The sequence below is a fragment of the Crassostrea angulata genome, chromosome 1, assembly GCF_025612915.1.
Source record: "Crassostrea angulata isolate pt1a10 chromosome 1, ASM2561291v2, whole genome shotgun sequence".
In the NCBI taxonomy this organism is placed as follows: domain Eukaryota; kingdom Metazoa; phylum Mollusca; class Bivalvia; order Ostreida; family Ostreidae; genus Magallana; species Magallana angulata.
Window position 1 is genome coordinate 27,494,021 of NC_069111.1, and position 24,431 is coordinate 27,518,451.

Consider the following 24,431-nt stretch of genomic DNA (forward strand, 5'->3'; position numbering starts at 1 on the left):
CTTTAAAAATCTTCTTCTCAGAAACTAATCAGCCAGATGATTCTTTATAATTGTTAAGACTTTGGCCCCAGGACAATTCTTTGGCCTCACAAGAAGGTTCAGAGTTTATGTACGTTTATATCCCATATATAAACAATTGTTAAGGATCTTTTTGAGAACTGCAATACTCAACATATGATATGACTATAAAATTGTCCTGTTAGAAAAGGGACTAATGATTATAAACATAAGAATATCCAGGGGAAAATGGATTTTATTTATACGGGATCTACATGTATTATTGTACATTGTCCAGATAGTTTGTATTATGACTCCATTAAGCTGATTTTATCATACCTATTGTTCCTCAGGTGAGCGATGTGGCCCATGGGCCTCTTGTTTAATTAGGGACGTCCCATTATACCCCAGTACACCATCATTATATACCCCAGTACCCTCACATCTTCATGGGCTCATCATTAAGTGTTATCAAAACAATAGAAAGGTGTAAAAACGACGTACAGTACCAGGTGCCTAACTACATTTTAACAACAAACACCAGTAGTTTATAAAATCGAGATAATGTTTATTATCTATGTCCTTTTAAAACATAATTAAAACTTAAAATTATCCTACAATGAATGATTTGGTCATTAAAATAATTATCATTTTGAATCGTTCGTAAGACATATAAACATTAAAAATTGATATTTAATCTGTTTAAGTATTTATCCGACTTTCAAAAATATAAAAATATTAAACTTACTTGCAGAAACCGGCGAGTCAAAGTTTTGACATCTTTTGTTTACATCGCTGAATCGGCCATTTTACATCTCGCGAGATTTAAATTTCGTATGAATAGGTTGGTGCGAGAAATCGCGAGACTTGCGGTTGTTGCTAATCCCGTTAGTATATACGTCCCTGATAATACTTTGTTACTATGGTTTTTGGGAGTTGTTTTTAATCAACTCTCCTATGCACTCACTCGGGCAAAGCGAAAGTGAAACAGTGTTTGGACCTTAGCACAAATCAATACCGCTGACAACACTTAGTTCTTGAAAATAATTGATTAATTCGATGCTATGTATTCTGAAGCATTTTTTCAAGAAAACTTATTTATTTATACCATGAAAATGATAAGATTTTAAATTGTACAAACAGTTGAGATATTTTTTAAAGTCGTATGTATTCCTACGCTAGAGTTCAATGTAGTCTCGTTCAACCAGACGCTTGGCTGTTTCCGAGTCTCTCTTGCTTGTCGGAGATAAACGGAAACAGCCGAGCGTTTGGTTGAACAAGACAAGAGTTCAGTCTTGCCTGGATCCATTCAATTTTTCAGAAATATTTCGATTACTGATACTACTTGCCATGCAAAATCACATATCGTTGATTTTGAATAAATGATAATCGATAAAATCAACTCCCGTCAGTACTTCAGTACTTTGATTTTTGTATGTCATTGTCAGTTAAGGTCACTAGCCGAACAGACCATATTCTGTCCGTTTTGTTGCAGTAACAATATTGCAGTGGATTGATTTTCATTTATTTCTATTCCAACATCTAGCAATCATTCAAAACTTAAAACAGTGTTCAAACCACATGTAATCTTATTAAAATGCAGATCTTCACAATTAGTGCAAAGCTGTGCAAAATCCTTATTGTGTAAGCCCATTAATTGCAAACCTAACTCAATCTAATAATAGACAATGGCAATAAACCAAATTTCACTGTCACATTTTCACAGTATTTTATCTTTTTTTGAACCTTATCTAATTAAGCTGTACATCTTCCTGTCAGAGCTGCACGGAGTCCATTAATTTTCAGTTTATGCAGTATATGTTAATTATTATTTTTAGGCAATTAGACTTAATAAAAATATTTACCCATGTAATTGCCTTGTTTTCAGGCACTCAGTTTCTGTGCACCAGTAATCATCAGTGCATTTGCATTTGAAGTAAATTGACCAGCTTTAATGTACATGAATATTGTGAGTTGAAAAACCTAATTTTGGCTGATTTTCAAATTCCTTTTGTTTAGCATATAGTTAAAATAAACAGAAATGCATTTTGCATTGATTTCTACAGTTGACATTCATAGAACTGACTGAATACTAAAAGATATTGAAGTTGAAGTACAATATGATCTGTGATAACAAATAGCTATAGACAAATATTGTAAAAGATATACTAAGTATGCTGTGTGTATGACATACTATTAATTCCTCATTAATCTTGAGGATCCCATTAAGCAGGTCTCAAGGAATTATTAAAATCTCGCTCTTTTTTTTCAAACAGTTTTGAGCTGTATGAAATCATGACAAAAAATTGGTTCTTGCAATTTTTTATTCTTGCTATTTGATGCAAAACAGCGGAATCGCAGAAGTAAGTACTCGCGTAGAATAAAGAATTTACGGTAGTTTGAACTGACTGGCGTTTAATTATTGATTTTTCATTAGTTACTTAATAATTTATTGCACATTCATTTATTACACAAAGCTTAATATTTGCTTTACATATTAAATATAGGATTTCTCATGATTTGCAATGGTATCAAATGAGTTGTGTATATTCAATCCCCGAGCCTTGGCGAGGGGATAGAAAACACACGAGTTGGATAAAAATCATATACCATCGCAAATCATGAGAGATTCTATTTATCACATGTTTTATCACAAGTTAAACCTCACTCTTTCTGTAAACATTATAATTGTGAGCCGCACAACACATTCACTACAGGACATCAACAACTTTACGCATGGAAAAAAGTTCCTTGAAGATTATTAACCAACAAACATTTCATTTTTTAGTATATTTTTATCAATGTATAAAAAAATTGAAACAGCATTAAAAGCTGCTCATTTATAACTCTATGCTTTTCAGCTGAATTATTTTGTTAATTTTTCAATTTTACGTCATTAATCTGCCTAAAGCTACATAATGTTTAATTAGGACATCACGTGGCGTAAGAACACATAGTGGAATATCAAAAATTTATCCCATGAGTGATATCCACCATATATTAAATATAAGATAAACATGTGATAATTTAGTTTTATATTTAATATGACTTGACCAAATAGTAGTTTTAAGATTCTCAAGCTAAAATTCTAATCTTCTTCTTTTGGAAATTACAGAGTTAATGCATTGTATTGTATCATGATTTGTTAATTGTTTGATATGTTTGATCCAAAAGTAATGTCACAGATGCGATAAAATCGTGAAAAATCGACGTAAAGTGACAAAAATTCGTGCTGTTAGATATCCACCTATTTCAATTCAGATTTGAAAATTCTAATGCATTATGATAAATTTTCCTGAAGATAATATATTTTGTAGAGCCTGAGGTAAGAATAGTCGCCACACGTAAGCAACGTCATTTCTAGATCTTTGGCGTTCTGGTAGAATTTTGTAATTTATAACTCTATTAACATTGGCCACGATGCCCTATTTTACATTTTTTTTATCATTTTTTATAAAGTAACTAATTACTCTTTTTGTAATCAATCGATTAGTATATTGGATTATTTAATGTGCGATCAGTTTGTCAAGGTCTCTTTAGGAAGTCATTAACGTAGCTTTATGATATAGCTCATTACCTAAGAACCTACAGTAGCTTTAACTTTCCTTCAGAGCTCCTGTCTATCTAATTTATTTATAAACATGTCATATGCTTTTATTAGATATTAAAACCACGTTAAGGGTGCCTTGTGCACCCACTCTCAATTTTAGGTCGATTTTTCGTTTCCAGTACATTTTCTAGTGATTTCTATCCATCGAACTAAAAAATGCATCGTATCACTATTCACATGGCCAGCCTTTTTATTCCTTGATATAGAGACAAAAGGCATTGTATAGATATCCGAAATGGACAGTAACATTCCCTTTTTTTTTTTTAAACAGTTAGAAAATGTCTATGTTATATATCTGATTCAAAATATTGTGTTGTTTGGGGCTTTTTTTCAAATTTTGAAGTATGTAATTTATTCATAAATACACAATTTAAAAAGACGTAAATTTATGACACGGCAATGTCGCATATTTATTATGCTATAAACATCAACATCTTGATATCTGTTCAATGAGATTTAATCAAAATTTTAATTCGAATTAGAATTTTGATGTGGACAATTTTGATGCATCATTTTACACAATACAGTGCAAGTGAGAAGCGCGGTGCATAGTGTGACATTACTTCAACCCTTGTAGTTAATAATTGGCCACTCTCCAATATTTAGAGCTGTAGCTATATATAAATAAAGCATCACATTTTCTTGTCAATCTATTCCTTCCTTATTTACCATATGCATATAATGACTGTAAAAGGAAATATTTTTTTCTTCATATTTCAGATGAAAGATTGCAACCCTTTACTGTGCAAATGAAAGTGATCCGAAATATGACAGTTTAAAACAGAGTGCAACTATGTCAAATATGTCAAAAACTCAGTTGATCAACAGCGATGCCAGTGCAAATACGAACTCTGCAAACTCCCACATTGAACTTGTTCCAGGAGGTTCGGCCGAGACCGGCCCGGATTCTGTGTCCTCCACTCACACACAGGTAACCAACTTGACCTCCACTACAGTCAATGGCCCCTCAACCTCCTCCTCCTCTTCCTCCCCAAGAGAGGAGAGACTAGCCCCTCCCATAACTAGTGCAGATCTTGACAGTCAGCCAGTCCAGAATATTTTGTCATCGGTGTCTGTCCAATCCACTTCTGGGGTATGCCTTCAGGTAGAGCTGCATGATGGCACAGTGTATAATGTGGACTCGAAAGACAACCCGACAGTTGTAGAGGACTTGTGTATTCAGCTGTTAAAACGCTATTTCCCAAAGATGGGACCTGCAGCTGTTCAGCTTTTTGGATTGGCTTCCATTGACAAGAAACAGATACCCAAAATGTTGTGGGTGAACCCTTGTATCACCATTGAGGAGTTGAAAAGGCACATTTTGAACTCGCCAACAGCTGGTGGGAAAAACACTTTCTTTCTGAGAATTCGTTTTGTTCCTGGGAGAAAGTTCCTACACAACTTGCCTGCCCTTGGGCCCGAAATCTTGAAATATCTCTACCTTCAGTGTAAAGATGATTTTGTGAAAAGCCGACTGAGTGATATCTATGAACAGGACATAAAGAATGAGGCTAAAGCCAGAGGTTATGCTGTTCTCAGCATTGTCATTGCAAGTAAAATGGAGGAAAAAGACTGTCAGGATATCCTTAACAAACAGAAACTAGAAGCTTTCCTGCCATCCCATCTTGTTGTGAGGCTCTGGAGAGGCTACCAATTGAGAAAAAATATGAAAACGAAAACGGAAGAATTCTTGGCTCAGCACAGCAATACTAAAGTGGAGGAACTATTGATTGGATATATCAAGGTCAGATATTGTATGGCTGTTAAAGCTTATACATCACAAGTATTAGTAGAATTTTTTGAAAATTCTTTATGGACTAAAGATATTCATCCACTCTTGCAACTTGTCAAGCATTGTAATAGGTCAAACCCTACTCTTTTCCAAAGGTATGTTAGAATTATATCTCAAGATCTCTGATATTATCAAGTATCTATAACTCTTATTTTATGTACGAATTAACAAAAGAACACAATGAACAAATCAATCGCGACTTCTTGTGCTTTCCAAGAGACGGAAAAACATTAACATTGAATATGTTACATATAGGCATCCATCAAAGATTTAATTTAAATTTTTTTTGGTCTAATCTGTCTTTGTTTTAGTACATATAGCAACACACTAAAAAAAACCAGTTTTAGATCTGTGGCTCTTGACTATTTGTACATTAATTTTTTATATACATGCAGTCCATAAAATTACTTTGATTTCAAAATATACTCTTCTTCTCGTTATTTGATACAGTGAAAACTATGTTAAAGAACTTTGTACAGGAATGTAGTTATCTGTACATATTTATGATATAACAGGATGTTCTGAATGAGGTGCAGAGTTACGGAGTAGAGCGGTACGAGGCTAAGAAGGTATCAGGAAGTCTGCGACCGGTTCACATCACCCTGGACGTACAGCAGCACGAGGAAAATGGCAACACCCAGTACAAAGGCCTGTTTATTGACAATGTAAGAACAACTGATGCTTATTGTCCTCTAAAAATGTAACGTTACCTGTACGAAGACCTGTGAAAATAACACTTCACCAAAATATTCATTACAAACAACAGTAATAAACAAAATGGTGGTTGAATTGATTTTTTATTTGGTTTGTTTGTTTTTTTTCTTTCTACCCAGGAGTTCTTTTCTTCAATTGATGATTTCCGCTCTATACATATAACACCTAATCATGCAGATCAGAAGAAACTGTCATGGAATGTTCATTTGGACAGATCCAATGGTTGCCCAGAGGTAAGCCCATCATTCCATGAGCAAGCTCTATACAGACATCATTTCTTTTTTTGGGGGGGATCACTTTTTATGGGAAAATTTCAATTTGGTTGTGTAATTGGTACGTGCCTTCTTAAATGTCAGTTTTTAGGTCCGATTTGAATTTCACACAAGGTGATTAAATCAGTAAACAGTGACAATCTATTTCTAAGTCTTGTGCAGTCATGTGAGACTTATCATCTAACCATTTTTTTTGTAAAACAATTTGTGTAACTGGAAAGTTTGAGTGTATACATACTGTAACTGTTGATAGATATATTAAATCATGAAGAAACTGGTTTTAAATATAATACGGAGGGTTCCACTTAATCTGATAGCGGTTAAGGAGCACATTACCATAATACCGGTATACTCAATAAGAACCTTATCAAGTACTGATTACCACAACCATACACTTTAAACTTTCCCGTGCAAAGTTTGAACACCAGAATGAATACATATCGAACACGACTTACCTACAAAACCTTAAGCCCTGCCCCTATCTCTTATTGGCGTTTCCACAAAAGAAAATAATTTTATTCTAATTCACTGAGTTCAACCGAAATAAATTATATTTATCTTTTTATATTTTTTCTGATAATCGAATGGAAAAAAATATGTGTCATATGTTCAGTTATATGATCTCTACAGTGCATAAGTTATACTTCAACGCACACAGGTGGCTCCCTTCCTCGTAAGATGAAAGCTAACGACATCAATAGTTCTTCCGGATGACCGCACACAGGACTGACCTTACACATTTTACTCTTTGTTTATTTACCTATTGTATATGTTAATTTCATGTAGGGCTTGCACCATTAAGAATCAGTTAAACATGAAATTCTGAATCTAAAATGATTTGCTTAGAAGCATGTGACATTCAGGAAATTCTGATTACTTTCAAATTTACATCAAGATAGAAAACTTAGAAAATGAAATTCAAATAATTTTTTTATCATGCATAATTAATTATATAGGAGCATGTTATATAACAGAAAAAAGAATTCAATTAAATTTTCCAAGTGAAAAGAGGGGCAAATTCCTCTTGGTACTTCCTGTCAAAAATGGCAGCCACTGACAGATTGTAATGAAAAACATTTTTTTTTTATCATTTACAAACAAAAGACTAAAATGCTATTTCATTGCTAATGCAAGGTAAATAATTCATTTCAAGCTATAGACATACAGAATCTATTGATAAATTATGTGTTGAAACAAGTTATATTCTATTCTATCCAAAATCAAAGACCACTAGAATGATAAATCGGTTAATCCAATAATCGCTTAATGTGATAATTTTTCTTTGACAAATTGACTATCAGATTAAGCCGAACCCTCTGTATTTGTCTCTCATGATATTTAATTTGTCTGTTGTAATTCAACTATACATATATTGTAATGATTTTTTATAAATCATTTTAGTCTATTGAACTCAATTTTTTCAAATTAATTTTCTCATTAATTGTATTAACAGTCATGTCCAAATACAAACAGGTGTTAATGAGGTCTTTTAACGTAGAATACTCTTTGATTATCATGTGCTGATAAATTTTTTAAGCGTTTGAATTAATTGAAATTATCAGCATGTTTTTTTTTTCTATAATAAAAATCTTTATATTTAAGACAACAATTTTTTAGTTTTTTTGGATCCAATAATAAAAATCTTTATATTTAATACAACAAGTTCTTAGTTTCCATGAAAAAGTAACAGCTAGATCATTGCCCCCACTTGAATCTTTGTACTGATGATTGCCTTTGTTCATATTGAGCACCTGAGTCATCTATTTACCTGTTCGTCTCAGGTGGGTATTTTTGCTCAGGTGAGTAGTGTGGGCCGTGGACCTCTTGTCCCTATAATGACCTATTGGCAATGAGATTATTACTGTATCTCAAGAAAGACTGGAAGATCATAAAAAAGAGTTTTTTCTTTTTTTAATACTGTATGATATCAAACAATATGTTCATGCATACTGATGATTAAACCTAAGGTGAATTTCAGGGAAACAACCAATCATGGTCACTTCCTTTATAAAACCATTGAACTTGGTTGTTTATTAATTGGGAAAAAGGCTTTCTTATAGAATCACAAAGGTTCATGGTTTTGTTGTCAAACTGCTAAATGATTATTGAAATTTTGGCCACAGTTATCGTTGACTTCAAACATTGAAAACCAGTGGGCATTTGTATTTTGTGATGGTGAACTGTCAGCTAGCCTAAGAAGACCACTGTCTTGTGAAGGAAATACTTGAGAACTGTTTACCTCTTCAAATGTCAGAATTACTAAGTTAGATAGTACAAGTACAGATTTTTTTTATTCCTAGAAAAGAATGACAACATTGTGTGAATGCTGTCATTCTCTATATATCAACAATTTTAGGTGTTACTTTGAGGGTGATGTGTGGCCATCTTGTACATTTGAAGATAAGAATGTAAACATTTCTTGAATTGGCTTGAAACTTGCCAAAAATGTTGCCAAAAGATATAAAAGCAATAAATATTAAGTCCTACATGCCATTTTGTTTGAAAAGTATTCATACAAGAATAGGACTATGCCTTTTTCATCACTCAGAACAGCTGTAGTACTGCACAGCAACAGACTTATTTTGAAGATTAAAAACTTCTGAAAAAATATGTAGGAGGTTCATTGGTGACCTCTCTACAACCATTTGTTGAGAAAAAGTTTGAATTTTGCTAATTTAATTGGTGCAACTTTGTTTCAAATGTTTACATTCTTATCCTCAAATCAGGCTTGGGGTAATGCTAAATGTAATGGTAATGCATTGTAATGCATTACATGTTTTCAAAGTAATGCTAATAATGTGTAATGCCACAAAATTAGCATTACAAGTAATGGTAATGTAATTCATTACTTTCCAAAACCTAGTGTAATGCTGGCATTACATGGCATTACTTTGCATTACTATGCTTATCTATGCATGTTCACTTTAAAAAAATGTGATGAATAAATGAATAATTGAAATTGAATTTGATTAAATTTACTTTTAAAGAAGAAAAAAATAATTCTTGAGATAAAAATGTTTTAATTGTATTATTAAAAAAGATTTTTTAAAATTAATTTTTGAATTGTTAATATTACTAAAATTAACAGCACAATTTCATAACATTTTTAAGAGTGTTGTTATTAAGAGGTTTTAATCATTTAAACAATTTACTCCAATCAGTTTGCACTTCAATAAGAAATGTGTCAACAACCCACTATGCCCCCAGGATAATCCAAGTATCAAAACAATCTATTGTTATAAGAAGTGCTAAACACCCCAATCCCTTTCCCTTCGCTATGTCCTAATAGAATAGGAGACAGACATGCACCTTTAAAAGCAAAATGAATGCATTGTCCATCCATGATGAAAATCAATATCACTTCCAATATTATAACCCTTTTGAAAATAATTTTACTAACTTATTTTCTCTTCTCTCTCTCTCTCTCTCTCTCTCTCTCTCTCTCTCTCTCTCTCTCTCTCTCTCTTGTATATTAAGTACACTACATTAGTTTGGACTGATAGAAAATACAAGATTCATGTATTTTTTCTATTATTGCACTTAATATATCCTAAGATAAAGATCGTCAAACAGTAATTTTTCAGTCCAAGCTTCGACTGCTCCTGTAAAACATATATTAAGTGTAGCTGGGGAGATTTTCAAACTAACAGGATGCAGTTAAAAGATGAACCCTTTGAAACTTCGATCATAAAGTGCAACAGCAATCTTTTGTCTTAAAGTGTCTTCAGAAGAAAGAAATACGATTAAATTATATTACGAAATATAACTGAAAAAAACCCATCTGTTTATGAATTAATACAATTAAGTGCCCAAAATTATTAAGATTTGTGTAATCTGGGGAAATATCTCTTTTCAGCTTTTAATAACCGCAACATTATTTCCATAAATTGTTTTTTGTTATGCATGTAATTCTGTGTCTCTATTTCGTATCTGACATTGTATCATGCCAAATGTCTATAAATATCATTTTACTTATGTAATATGTTGTTCATAAGATGATTATATATTTTGCAAATAAAGAATGACTCTTGTATAGTCATTGAATTTGAACCTGATACTGAGCATGAACCTGTAGATATGTTAAAGAGTGTTTTATATTTGAAACATTTGCAAAAACTCTTTATTAGCTTTACTTTTTTTAAAACAAAGTAATGGTAATGGTAATGCATTACTTTACCCATGTAATGGTAATGTAATGCATTACTTCAAGAAAATCAAGTAATGGTAATGGTAATTTAATGCCCAAATTCATGAAGTAATGGTAATGTAATGCATTACTTTACAATGTAATTCGCCCCAAGCCTGCCTCAAATGTACAAGATGGCTGCACATCACCCTTAATTTATGTTGAAATTCTATATGTAATCATCACAACAATTTACAAATAGCTGCAGAATTTTAGCTTTCATAATAATTTTTTTTTACATATTAAATATTATTTAATGAGAATGTACAATTTCATAAATTTAAATCCAAGATTATTTAGGCCTTAATAATCTATGTGTACTGTATTTTCTTCTCATTGCTATCTGAGAATGCTGATTTGAATGATACAATGATAAACCATATGTTGAAGGAAAAAAGTTTAAAGCTCAAGTATGAGCAATAAAAATGTTTAATAGTCTTGAGTTTAAAGCTTTATGCGACTAATGTTTCCTGATATTGCAGCCTTTAAATTAAAACTTTTAGTAGGAAAAGGTTGCAGGAAGAGATATTTGAACAGACAAAGAAATGTCTTCTGATAAAAAAAAAAGTTCAACTTATTCAATTATCACAATTTAATGTCTCTGAAGGGTATATTGTTCACTGGCTGACTTCTTTAATCTAACTGCGCAGTTTATATATATATATATATATATATACATACATTCTTACAACCTTTCATTGATTCTTTTTGTATATAAATAGCTTTAATACCTAGCAGTCTAGCTTTCACCATTAAATTGATTCTGATTTTTTCTTCAGTGACGTGTACAATTTATTATTAAAAATAACTTTGGATAGATTTTTTATGCATTTTACAAGTAATTGGATTTAGAAATTATTATCATAAACGCAAAGCAATGTTTAATTCTGCAATAGTGTCCTATACCCTGTTCCGAGATGATTTTGCAGCACAGTTTCTTAAAGTTATTTGATATTTATAAATACCTCAGGGTTCAAACGATGTTCATTTAATAATATGAAAAAATCCCAAGATTTCCCTTTTGAAAAGCCCCCACTAACTTGTCAGGTTTCAATACAGGACTAAAAATAAAAAGTCTTCATGTATGGGGATTTTGCATTTGCTAACAACATGAAAGTTCCATGGTAGATGATAATTACTGATTGTGCAGGTGTCTCAAGTATTTCCAAATGGAGAAAAGCTGTAAACATTACCCATAACAAATTTCTGTAAGAAATTTGTTTTTGTTTCTGTGAGTTTCTCTGTGGGTAAAAACGGATGAATAGTACATGTATCAATGAGAAATTTTGCAATTTTAATTTCCCTTTTTATCAATTTCAATTGTACTTAATTGATAGGTATGTTTAATTTCACTAAAAATCGCCTAAAGTGACAGAAACAATAACTTGGGTAGACTATTAAACAATCTTGTTTATCATTTTTAATTGCTTTAACAAGATTACCAGTTAGGTGCCTTTGGCAGCTTAGTCCTGAGTGCATTCAAGATTATTATACATTTAGAATTAAGACTGGCACTGAACAATTAATTTATTTGATTATGATCAGGCTTAATAGTTGAAAATTGACACTTGTACATTGTACTTATATTTCACTGAAGTAAATTTTGTACTTATAACATTTTTCATGCAATAAAGTTTGGCATTGGTCTATTTCTTTAATAACTCTTAATTCCTGTCCTCATTATAAAACTTACAGTCAGATGAACTGTTTACTTTTTAGCCCACCTGAGCTGAAAGCTCAAATGTAAGCTTTTATGATCACATTTTGTCCGTTGTCTGTCTGTCTGTTTATTTGTCCGTCTATGTAAACTTTTCACATTTTCAACATCTTCTCTAGAACTACAGGGCCAATTTCAACCAAACTTGGCACAAAGCACCCTTAGGCAAAGAGATTCAAAGCTGTGAAAATTAAGGATCATGCCTTTTTACAAGAGGAAATAATAAGGAACTATTTTTTAAAAATTTCAAAAATCTTCTTCTCAAGAACCATTTGGCCAGGAAAGCTGAAACTTGTGTGAAAGCATCCTCAGGTAGTGAAGATTGTGAAATTGTGAAAATCATGACCCTAGGGATGGAGTGGGGCCACAATGGGGTGTCAATCATTTATATAGGAATACATTTATATAGAGTAAATCTTTAAAAATCTTCTTCACAGAAACTATTCAGCCAGAAAAGTTGAAACTTGTGTGGAAGCATCCTCAGATAGGGTATAGATTCAAGTTTGTTTAGATCTTGCTCAGATCTTGATTGGGGGGGGGGGGAGGGGGGTGTAAAATTTTTACATAGGAATATATAGAAAAAATCTTCTTATCCAAAACTAATAGGCCAGGAAATCCGAAATTTGTGTGGAAGCATCCTCGTAGGGTAGATTAAAGTTTCTTCGAATCATGATCCCCTGGGGATGAGTTCACAAATTGGGGGGGGGGGGGGGGGGGGGGCAAAGATTTAAATTGGAATATAAAGAGAAAAATCTTTATTAAAAAATATTTTTCTTAAACCATTTTCCTAGAAAAGCTGTAACATTACTCAATACAACCTCAGATAATGATAATGTATAGATTCAAATTCTTTAAAATCAAAATCTTGAGGAGTAAAGGGGGGGGGGATATAGGGGATCCAATTTTACAAGGTAAAGTATTTTAACTATTAACCAAACCTATAATGTTATAATATATTGTTTTACCTACATGTATATGCAAGCATTTGACATATTGTGGTTTTTTTTTTTTTTTTGAGAACTGCAATGCCCAACAGGTGATATGACTATAAAATCATCCTGTTAGAAAAGGGACTTGATTATAAACATAAGAATATCCAGGGTGAAAAAAAAATGGATATATGGTTATTTATACAGTATCTACGTGCATTATATTACATTGTCCAGATAGTATACAATTAAAGTATACCATTGAGGGAGTCAGCAATATTCCAGTTCCCCAAGAGCAAGTCTATTTCCCAAGGTGAAGCTGATGCAAAACAAATGCATAGACAGCTGCAATTCATAAGACCTTTAAAAATCCTGCATCACTCTTGCGAGTACACAAAACATTGTAAAACATTCATACTAATGTTTGTGTGTTGCAAGGCAATAATTTGGCATTCGGTTGCGTCTGAATATTGTGCATGTCCACTTTTTTAAGAAGACTTGATGTGACAACTAGAAGCATTTTAACAAGGCCTTGGACTTTCAGTCAGAGAACTATCTATTTTGCGTCAAAACAAGTTAAAAATGACGCTGGTTTCAAATGAAATATACACCGACTGTGTAGTCTTAGCTCAAAATAAGCCAGACAAATCTTGTTGATTTCAAAAAGCAATGGCTGAGTGTCCTAAATTAAAAAAGACAGGCCTACGTCACATTGCTATTTGGCACCAACTACCCAAAGTCCAAGCTCTTGTTAAAATGCTTCTAATTAACGCATGCATCAAATGCGAGGGCTCATGTGAAGCTAAAAAATTCCGATCACAAAGTATTTTAATGAAAGTGCTTGTGTGTCAGTTGTGAAAAAGGCTTAAACTGCGGTGTATACTTTGCATTGAGAATTGTTATAGCATCTTACTTAATACATGGCACAGGTAGCTAGTTTATAATGTTATGAAACAAGAATTGATTTCATCCAGAAAATTGGGGGGGGGGGGAAGAAAACAACACTTAAGTCATAATTTCTTCTGAAGAATCATAATTATTAAAAATCACAAACTATTATTTGTGAAATAGATTAAAATGAAGCTATAATACAGAATGTCTTGCTTTTACCTTTTTTGGTCAGAATGAGGCAGTTGGGGGCTTAATTATACCACTTTGTTGAAAACAAAAGACCTTAATAAGGGAATGTAAAATTGTCTTAATAACTGCCATCAGTTGAGAAGACAAATCACACGTGCACGGGTTGACATTGCATTGTGATATTGGAAATTTACGAAATAGATACATCAACACACCGTATTGTTAGAAAATGAAGCTGCATTGAAAATAAAAGTTAGATTATTCATAACAAACCATTTTGAGGCTATAAATACCTTTCATCTAAAAATTTAATTCAATGACATATTTTTGAAAAATTCAACACTTCTTCACCAACTTTTTTTTACCATGTTGACATTCGAAACTCTCATAATGCACCGAGTTAGAGTTATCTCCCGTATTTCCTCTGATAAATAGAAAATATGACAAATTTTCAATGAAAATTTACACGCATTTGTTTTACCGTTTCTGAGTTTATCCATGCAAATGTGATATTGTGAAACATAAACTAAAGAGCCTCCCGTGATTTAGCGTGAATGTACATGTAATGTACATGCGCAAGATTCTAAATTCCGAAAAATCCACATGATTTCCGGATTTTTTAAAGGAATTTTCGTTTATTATTAATTAGCGAAGCTTGATTGATAAAAAATAAAAACAAATTGGTAATCTCCAAGTACCAATGATGTTAAAAAATATAAAACAAAAGACAGTACTCTTCCGATTTCTCGGTATTAAAGCCCAAAAATTCAAGTATTATTTTAATATAGTAGTATAGATACACTATTGTTATTCAAGTTATCTGCATTTACCTGAAAGTAGTTAATAACAAAGACAACTTCAAAAATAAATCAATCAATGCTGTTTTAAAATCCAGTTATTGTTAAACTACATACCATGTAAAATGATATGTTGCTACCAAATATATCAGTCTCTGAAAAGCTGTTACAATTATTATTAAAGGGCACCAAAGTCACTCGGGTATAATTATACTTGTGTGACAAGTTAAAAGCACAGACCTGTTGTTATTTTCCTCTAAACTTATTTCCTTTATTAATACTAGGTGTTGAAATCACGAGTTGGGGGTTTATATGACGTATGTGATACTGATATCTAAGGAGAGAAAAAAAAATCATTAGATTACTAAATTTCAATTATTTTCAACACCTTAGCTGTGAAGTTTGTATTATTTTGTATGTAATATGATATATATACTGCCAACAAAAAAAATTTATTGTTTGAAGTTGTGAAATAAATTTACTTTTTATTACTATTGATATTTGTTTTGTTTTAAATTTATATGACTCATATATTATTTTTTTTATCAGGTGTTGAGGTTTGACAGTAAGACAGTTGCAGAGTCATTTGTCTCTGGTGTCAATGGGTATTATCGCCTCATTACTGACTATTATATGAACCTCTCCCAGCAGATGGAGCTGCCATCACTACAGGAAATCAACCGACTTAAATGCCATGGACCAATCGAGTCAGTTTTTTAGCTAACCTGAGCTGAAAGCTCAAGTGAGCTATTCTGATCACATTTTGTCCGTCTTCCGTCTTTCCGTCTGTCCGTCTGTAAACTTTTTACATTTTGAACTTCTTCTCTAAAACCGCTCCAATTTCAACCAAATTTGGCACAAAGCATCCTTATGGGAGGGCGAATATAAATTGCAGAAATAAAAGTCTGCTCTGTATTCAAAGCGGAGAAAACCTTGAAACTGTAGAAAAAGGGGGGTGCATTTTTAAAAATCTTCTTCTTAAGAACCACCGAGGCAAATTCAACGTAGTTTAGCATAAATTATCCTTATGGGAAGGAAAATATAAATTGCAAAAATTAAGGGGTAATTCTGTTTCAAATCTGAGTTATTACAAAAATAATAATATAGGAAAGGCGTGTTTCAATCAGTTTAAAAGCCTCGGGTTCGGCATTCGGTAAAATGGGTAGGCAAGACTTGGCCTGGGCAAAACAAAAGATTGGCAGTTATTAATCTGCCAATCTCATTAAAATTTCAGGATATTTGATGGACTTGTATATTTGTATTCGCTGTGAATATTGCTGCAAAATAATGCGTATTTGGAATTGACGATTGCCGATTTGCCCCGGCTTTTATTTTGCCACGGCCCGGGTTTGCATACCCATTTTACCATGACTCGTATTCCATACTTCTGAAACGAGGTTCTTTGTTTAAAGCAGCCATGACATTATACGAAAAAGGGTCGACCTGACTATGATGAATTTGCTTGTTGTGCAACAGTTCGCGTATGAAGGGAAATTTTGAAACATGCAAAATATATTGGTGCAGATTTTTGTAAATGGAAAAAAGTAAATTGAGGCTAAATATTTCAATGCGTTGACAGTTTTCACACATGACGTTGGTATTAGCTTGTTCTGATTTTCGTTTCGTTTTCATTATTTATGCTTTGTAACCTGGAAACTATCGTCTGTATTTCGTGATTTTTAAGTAACAAATCAAACAGAGACTTCGGTAAATCAAACAGTTAACTGTTTACCTGCGCAAATTAAGCAAAATCTGATGTAGGGGTACTGAAATACAATTCATTCTATCGGTAATTCGCATAGGCATTATCTTTTGCGTAATGGTAGATTACTGCAATAGGTTTTGTTGAGATGCTCGGCATTTTCTCGAGTTTATTCAGTTTAAATAGGGTTTGATATTGCTGACGGAAATATGTAGGCATATACATGTATATTTATGATTCATTTCGATAAAATAAATAGTGTTCTTTATTTGTTATACAGTCATGTAGTGCATGTTTCTTGTGTTTAATTGTTTACAATTTTTTTTTTACTAACCATATTTGAGTGTTAATTAAGCTTCGAATTATAAGCAAGATACCGAGATTTGCTCACAATTCTATGTTTGTACGCAGATCTTAAAAACTAAAGATTAAAAAAGTAAAAAATTTGTCAATATTTATTAAGAAAATTTTCAAAGTCTGTTCTTCCAGAAACCAACTTTAACAACTTATTGTATTGTAAACTTAACCTTTTTAGCTCACCTGAGGGTTGGGCGACAATGGGGGTAAAGGTTTAACAAATGAATATATAGAGTAAATCTTTAAAAATCTTCTTCTCAGAAATTAATTTGCCAGGAAAGCTGAAACTTGTGTGGAACCATCCTCAGGTAGTGTAGATTCAAATTTGTGAAAATCATGACCCCCGGGGGTAGGATGGGGCCACAATGGGGGATCGAAGTTTAACATATGAATACATAAAGTAAATCTTTAAAAATTTTCTTCTCAGAAACTAATCGGCCAGGAAAGCTGACACTTGTGTGGAAGCATCCTCAGGTAGTGTAGATTCAAAGTTGTGAAAATCATGACCCCCGGGGTAGGATGGGGCCACAATGGTGGGTCGAAGTTTTACATAGAAATATATAGAGTAAATCTTTAAAAATCTTCTTCTAAGAAACTAATCAGCCAGGAAAGCTGAAACTTGTGTGGAACCATCCTCAGGTAGTGTAAATTCAAAGTTTTGAAAATGATGACCCCCCGGGGTAGGGTAGGGCCACAATGGTGGGTCGAAGTTTTACATAGGAATATATAGAGTAAATCTTTAAAAATCTTCTTCTCAGAAACTAATCAGCCAGGAAAGCTGACACTTGTGTGGATGCATCCTCAGATAGTGTAGATTCAAATTTGTGAAAATAATTACCCCTGTAGGTAGGTGGGGGCCACAATGGGGGGTCGAAATTTAACATATGATTATATAGAGTAAATCTTTAAAAATCTACTTCTCCGAAACTAATTAGCCAGGAAAGCTGAAACTTGTGTGGAACTATCCTCAGGTAGTGTAGATTCAAATTTGTGAAAATCATGACCCCTGGGGGTAGGTTTGGGCCACAATGGGAGGTCGATGTTTTACATAGGAATAAACAGAGTAAATCTTTAAAAATCTTCTTCTCAGAAACTAATTAGCCAGGAAAGCTGAAACTTGTGTGAAAGCATCCTCAGGTAGTGTAGACTCAAAGTTGTGAAAATCATGATCTTAAGGGGTAGGATGGGGCCACAATGGGGAGTCAAAGTTTATCAAAGGAATATATAGGGTAAATTTTTAAAAATCTTCTCAGAAACTAATCAGCCAGATGATTCTTCATAATTATTGAGACTTTGGCCCCAGGACAATTCTTTGGCCTCACGAGAAGGTTCAGAGTTTGATGTACGTTTATATCCAATAAATAAACTATTGTTAAGGATCTTTTTGAGAATTGCAATACTCAACATATGATATGACTTGATATGACTATAAAATCATCCTGTTAGAAAAGGGACTAATGATTATAAACATAAGAATATCCAGGGAAAAATGGATTTTATTAGGGCCCCGCAAGGATTTGCGGATGCCCTATAGTAATCACTCTGTCCGTCCGTCCTTCTGTCCGTCCGTCTGTCACTCTTCCGTCCACAAATTTCCTGTTTTTTTCTAATAACTTTTTTTATGGTTGTCCAATCAAGTTCAAATTTGGTATGGTAGTTCAGTAGGCAGAAATAGATATTTTGATGCTAAGTTTGGTTCTCTATGTCTTCTGGTTTGGAGCTGGGGTGGTGGGGTAGATTCCTAACTATGCATAAGGATGAATGGGCAAAGAGAGATAACTGCTGAGAATGAATGGGCAAAGAGAGATAACTGCTGATAATGTTACCATTGTATACATGGAAGGCTGTGCAATATTTGTCCTTTGGGATTAATTAACCTTCCACAGGAAGAAAATCCTAAGCTTTATCTTTATTTGTCACATTGAGATTAATTACTGCACTGCCTGTGTCTGCAAATGAACTTTGTTTTGAAGTTAAGGTCAATTTTGAATGATGTGTAGTATTGTGTACATTCTTTGAAATATGGATTTAAAATGTAATATTTATATTTTATTTTGGTTAAAATACTGTACACAATGATTTATAATAATTTTATTGAATTCTAAAATCAAGATATATATTAACTGCCTTAATGCTGTTAATATTAACAGGTAATCAGATAATAACCCCATTTTGTCATTTCGGGAAAAAAAAATCTTATTGTAAATTTAGAAGAAAAGGATGAGAGAGCAGAACAATTAATCCCCTGGGATTAATTATCTTGCATGCTGCAGAAAATTTAGAGGCTTATCTCTGTCATATCGAGATTAATGAACACCTTTGTCTGCACTGATGTTTGTTTTGAAGCAAATTAAACTCTCATTCCATGAGCTGTATGACCTAATATTTTTACCCCTCAGTTTAAAGGGTGGTATTTGATAAAGAATATATTTCATTCTAGTCCAAATACTTATATTCTGTAAAATAAAAAAAAATGTATGAATTACAATAAATAAAAAAAAAAATTTAAAATCATTAGATACCAGTTTTTTTTAGTCTTTTTTTTTTCTTTTTTAATGGATGTTTTGGTGTTGTTGTTGTTTTTGGTTGCTATGTTTCAGGCTTGGGGTAATGCTAAATGTAATGGTAATGCATTGCAATGCATTACATGTTTTCAAAGTAATGCTAGTAATGTGTAATGCCTCAAAATTAGCATTACAAGTAATGCTAATGTAATGCATTACTTTCCAAAATCTAGTGTAATGCTGGCATTACATGGCATTACTTTGCATTACTATGCATATTTATGCATGTTCACTTTAAAAAATGTGATGAATAAATGAATAGTTGAAATTGAATTTGATTAAATTTATTTTTAAAGAAGAAAGAAATAATTCTAATTGAGAAAAAAATGTTTTAATTGTACATGTTTTATTAAAAAAGGTTTTTAAAATTCATTTTTGAATTGTTTATATTACTAAAGACAACAGCACAATTTCATAACATTTTTAAGAGTGTTGTTATTAAGAGTTTTTAATCATTTAAACAATTTACTCCAATTAGTTTGCACTTCAATGAAAATCATGACCCCCGGGGGTAGGATGGGGCCACAATGGGGGATCGAAGTTTAACATATGAATACATAAAGTAAATCTTTAAAAATTTTCTTCTCAGAAACTAATCGGCCAGGAAAGCTGACACTTGTGTGGAAGCATCCTCAGGTAGTGTTTAAACAATTTACTCCAATTAGTTTGCACTTCAATAAGAAATGTGTCAACAACACACTATGCCCCCCCCCCCCCCCCCCCCGGATAATCTACCGGTAAGTATCAAAACAATCTATTGTTATAAGAAGTGCTAAACACCCCAATCCCCTTCCCTTCGCTATGTCACAATAGAATAGGAGACAGACATGCACCTTTAAAAGCAAAATGAATGCACTGTCCATCCATGATGAAAATCAATATCACTTCCCATATTATAACCTATTTGAAAATCTTCTCTCTCTTTCTCCCTGTCTCTCTCTCTCTCTCTCTCTCTCTCTCTCTGTCGACTCTCTCTCTATCTCTCTCTCTTGTATATTAATTACACTGTACATTAGTTTGGACTGATAGAAAATACAAGATTTATGTATTTAATTTATTATTGCACTTAATATATCCTAAGATAAAGATCGTCAAACAGTATTTTCCAGTCCAAGCATTGACTGCTCCTGCAAAACATTTAATTTAGTATACACCGGAAGGTGGATGCATTTAAAAGATGAACCCTTTGAAACTTCAATCATTAAGTGCAACAGCAATCTTTTGTCTTAAAGTGTCCTCCGTAAAAAGAAATACGAATAAAATATATTAAGAAATTAGCTGGGAAAAATCATCTGTTTATAAATTAATAAAATTAAGTGTCCAAAGTTATAAAGATTTGTGTAATCTGGGGATATATCTATATTTAGCTTTTAAAAACTGCAACATTATTTCATAAATTGTTTTTTGTTACGCATGTTATCCTGTGTCTCTATTTCATATCTGATATTGTATCATGCCAAATGTCTATAAATACCATTTTACTTATGTAATATGTTGTTCATATTGCCACAATATGATTATATATTGAGCAAATAAAGAATGACTCTTGTTTATTCATTGAATTTGAACCTGATACTGAGCATGAAGCTGTAGATATGTAAGAGAATATTGTATATTTATAACATTTGCAAAAACTCTTTATTAGCTTTACTTAAAAAAAAAAGTAATGGTAATGGTAATGCATTACTTTACTCATGTAATGGTAATGTAATGCATTACTTCAAGAAAATCAAGTAATGGTAATGGTAATTTAATGCCCAAATTCATGAAGTAATGGTAATGTAATGCATTACTTTACAATGTAATTCGCCCCAAGCCTGCTATGTTTATATTAAAGGAAACTTAAGAATAGTACCTGAAAATGTTCCTTCTGTAAGCCCTGATTAAATTCAATAAATGGATGAGAGCAGGATAATTAATCCCCTGAGATTGATTATCTTGCCTGCATGTTTCAGAAAATCTAAGGTCTGTCTTTATCTTTTATATGTATTACCGTACCAATGTGTCTGCAAGTGATGTTTGTTTGAAGTTGAGACAAAGCCTAGGTATCATTGCATTGGTATCAATTCTTTGTTTTTTTAACAAGTTTTATTTCATCCCATGTTAACCCACTTTATCCTGTGGATATGACTCATTGGATATTTTTTTGATATCCCACAGTTGTGACTTTACAATGGGATTTGCCTAGGCATAATGAAGTAAAATAATGTAGAGTTTTATAAACAGTGTAAACATTGATTGTGGTGTATAAAACATGGGATAAATAGAATCTCATATGATTTATAGTATAATACATGTATGATTTTTATCCAACTTGTGTGTTTTATCCCCTCACTAAGGCTCAGGAACAAAACACTTAATTGTTGGATGAAAATCATATCCAACTACAAATCACGAGATCCTATATATTCCAGTTCTTTACATCTTCTGCCGGGCATTTATTTTTCATCATTGTTAATATAAAGAGGATGGAATTCAAAGCTTTTTTCACTTCTCTATATTAATTGTCATAGCGGGGCCCTTCCTGACTGGTCAGTTTTCTAGTTTATACAGGATCTACATGTATTATTGTACATTGTCCAGATAGTTTGTATTATGACTCCATTAAGCTGATTTTATTATACCTATTGGTCCTCAGGTGAGCGATGTGGCCCGTGGGCCTCTTGTCTTTGTATACAATCAATTTTACTCTATATACAATTATTGTGGTAGTAATTGCATTATATAAATTATGGATGTCAAAGTTAGAAGTTTTCATTATTCAAATTATTGGTTGCAGTCAAAAGATAGTCAGATGTTTGAAATATTTTTAGTAAATAAAGTTTTGTTTTGAGCTATTTAGTCGCCTATAGTCATAGATGACAGGCACACACACACACACACACACACACACACACACACATGTTTTATACTAACAAATATCTTTTACATCACATTATATGTAAAAATTAATGAACATTTAACATCTATGGAAGACATTTACCATACTTATGTTTCTTTGTAAAATCTGTCTACATGATTGTTATGTTGATATTATGTTTATTTTGCTCGTATTTTGGGTGATGGAATGATATGACGGGAGAATTATGTGTCTTTGGTGTATATAAAAGGAATAAGGAATCATTCTTTTAGTAAGATGAGGTGATCAATTATGGTCAGGGGTTGTCAAATTCAATAAAGCCCAAAGGGCTTTATGATAGATTTGATCATGCCGACCATATTTGATCATGTCATAATATTCAAAGAATGGTTCTCTATTACTTATATTTATAAAACTTTATAAAACTTTTAGTAGTTGTACTATTAAATATTAAAATATTAGTCATTGATGAAATGTATTGGACTATATTTATTACAAAATTGAATCGTATATAGTGTTATCACTGACAAATTTCAGACAATGAAAATGAAAATATACAAGACTAGTACAGTACAGTCAAACTTCGTTATCTCGAACTAGATGGGACTGTTTAAAAACATCGAGATATTCGAGTATTTGAGATATCGAGGGTAAAATACTTTAAAAGATAATTGGTTGGGACTTACAAATCACTTCTACAAATCCATGGTATTTGAAATATCAGTGTTCGAGATATCGAAGTTCAACTGTAATTATCAAAAGCTAGCCCTACATCCACTAGGGTAAATAGAAGTCTGCATGGTTACAAAATCAGATTCTTTAAAAACAAAACTGTCAAAACAAAAAAACAAGGATGGGCTTTTTTGTTTCATTAAGTAATTGTTTTTTTTTTTGTTATTTAGCATGCAAATATATTAGACATACATGAATAATGATACTAATCTAGTTGTCAATTTAACATTTTCATTTTAGTACCAGCACAGCTGTACGAAAGTTAAAGACCAAATATCTGTCGGATGAGTATTATATACTGAAGCAGAGCATGCAAGTCTTTGATCAGCTGGCCATCTTGTTTTGTTATGGCGGACAAACCAGAAAGAGGTTGATTGATAAAAAAGAAAACATGTACTGTCTGGAAGGAGAGAATGAAGAAGAATTTAAAGACATCAACTGCCTCATAAAATATATGGCTGAAACCAGAAACCTGCTTCCAAAACATCCTATCAAGGTCAAACCACAGCAAGGTAAGCCACGAGAAAACATTTTAAGGTCATCTTACCAAAAACTGTCTGTCAAGATCAAACCTTTGGAAAGTTAACCAAATGTCAACTTTGTGAAATTAAACCTAAACAGTGGCGGATCCAGGAATTTGAAAACGGGGGGGCGCAGTTAAAGGCAGGGGGTCTGGGGGCCGCCTTAAGGCCCCCAGTAGGTCCAGGGCGAAGCCCTGGTGGGGGTCCAGGGGGCGAAGCCCCCGGAAGCTCCTGAAATCTAGATATTTTGAAAGGCAAAATCATGTTGTCTGGAGGGCCAATTTTTACTTATTTTCCCGTCATTTTAGTCACTAGAAATGTTACCAAAATGTTATGAGACATTTAATTTTGAAGTAACAAAAGCTGCAGAAAGTTTCAATTGAGCTCTTACAAATAAGAAGTATTTATTTCATTGTATCTGGGATAAGACTTTTAACTAAATTTTGTTCATTTTGTAGGCTTTTGCAATTTTACTCAATAATATTGTTATTTGTCATAATTGTCCAGGAGAAAATTTGCACCAATGAGTTTGTCGGTCGTAAATAATTAAAATAAATAAAAACAAGAAATACTTCAAAATATCGTACACAATTATAGCTGT

At 32.6% G+C, this 24,431-nt stretch overlaps 1 protein-coding gene across 1 annotated transcript in view; it reads left to right on the forward strand.

Annotated features, from left to right (window-relative positions):
• LOC128170792 (tyrosine-protein kinase JAK2-like) overlaps positions 1–24,431 on the forward strand; it is a 91,981-nt gene that overhangs the window by 11,581 nt on the left and 55,969 nt on the right. The window contains exons 2-6 of the mRNA XM_052836560.1: positions 4,328–5,351; positions 5,915–6,064; positions 6,233–6,346; positions 15,644–15,801; positions 23,550–23,821. Coding sequence (XP_052692520.1) covers positions 4,401–5,351; positions 5,915–6,064; positions 6,233–6,346; positions 15,644–15,801; positions 23,550–23,821 — 1,645 coding nt within the window. The 5' untranslated portion in view covers positions 4,328–4,400. The remainder of the gene's footprint in view (positions 1–4,327; positions 5,352–5,914; positions 6,065–6,232; positions 6,347–15,643; positions 15,802–23,549; positions 23,822–24,431) is intronic.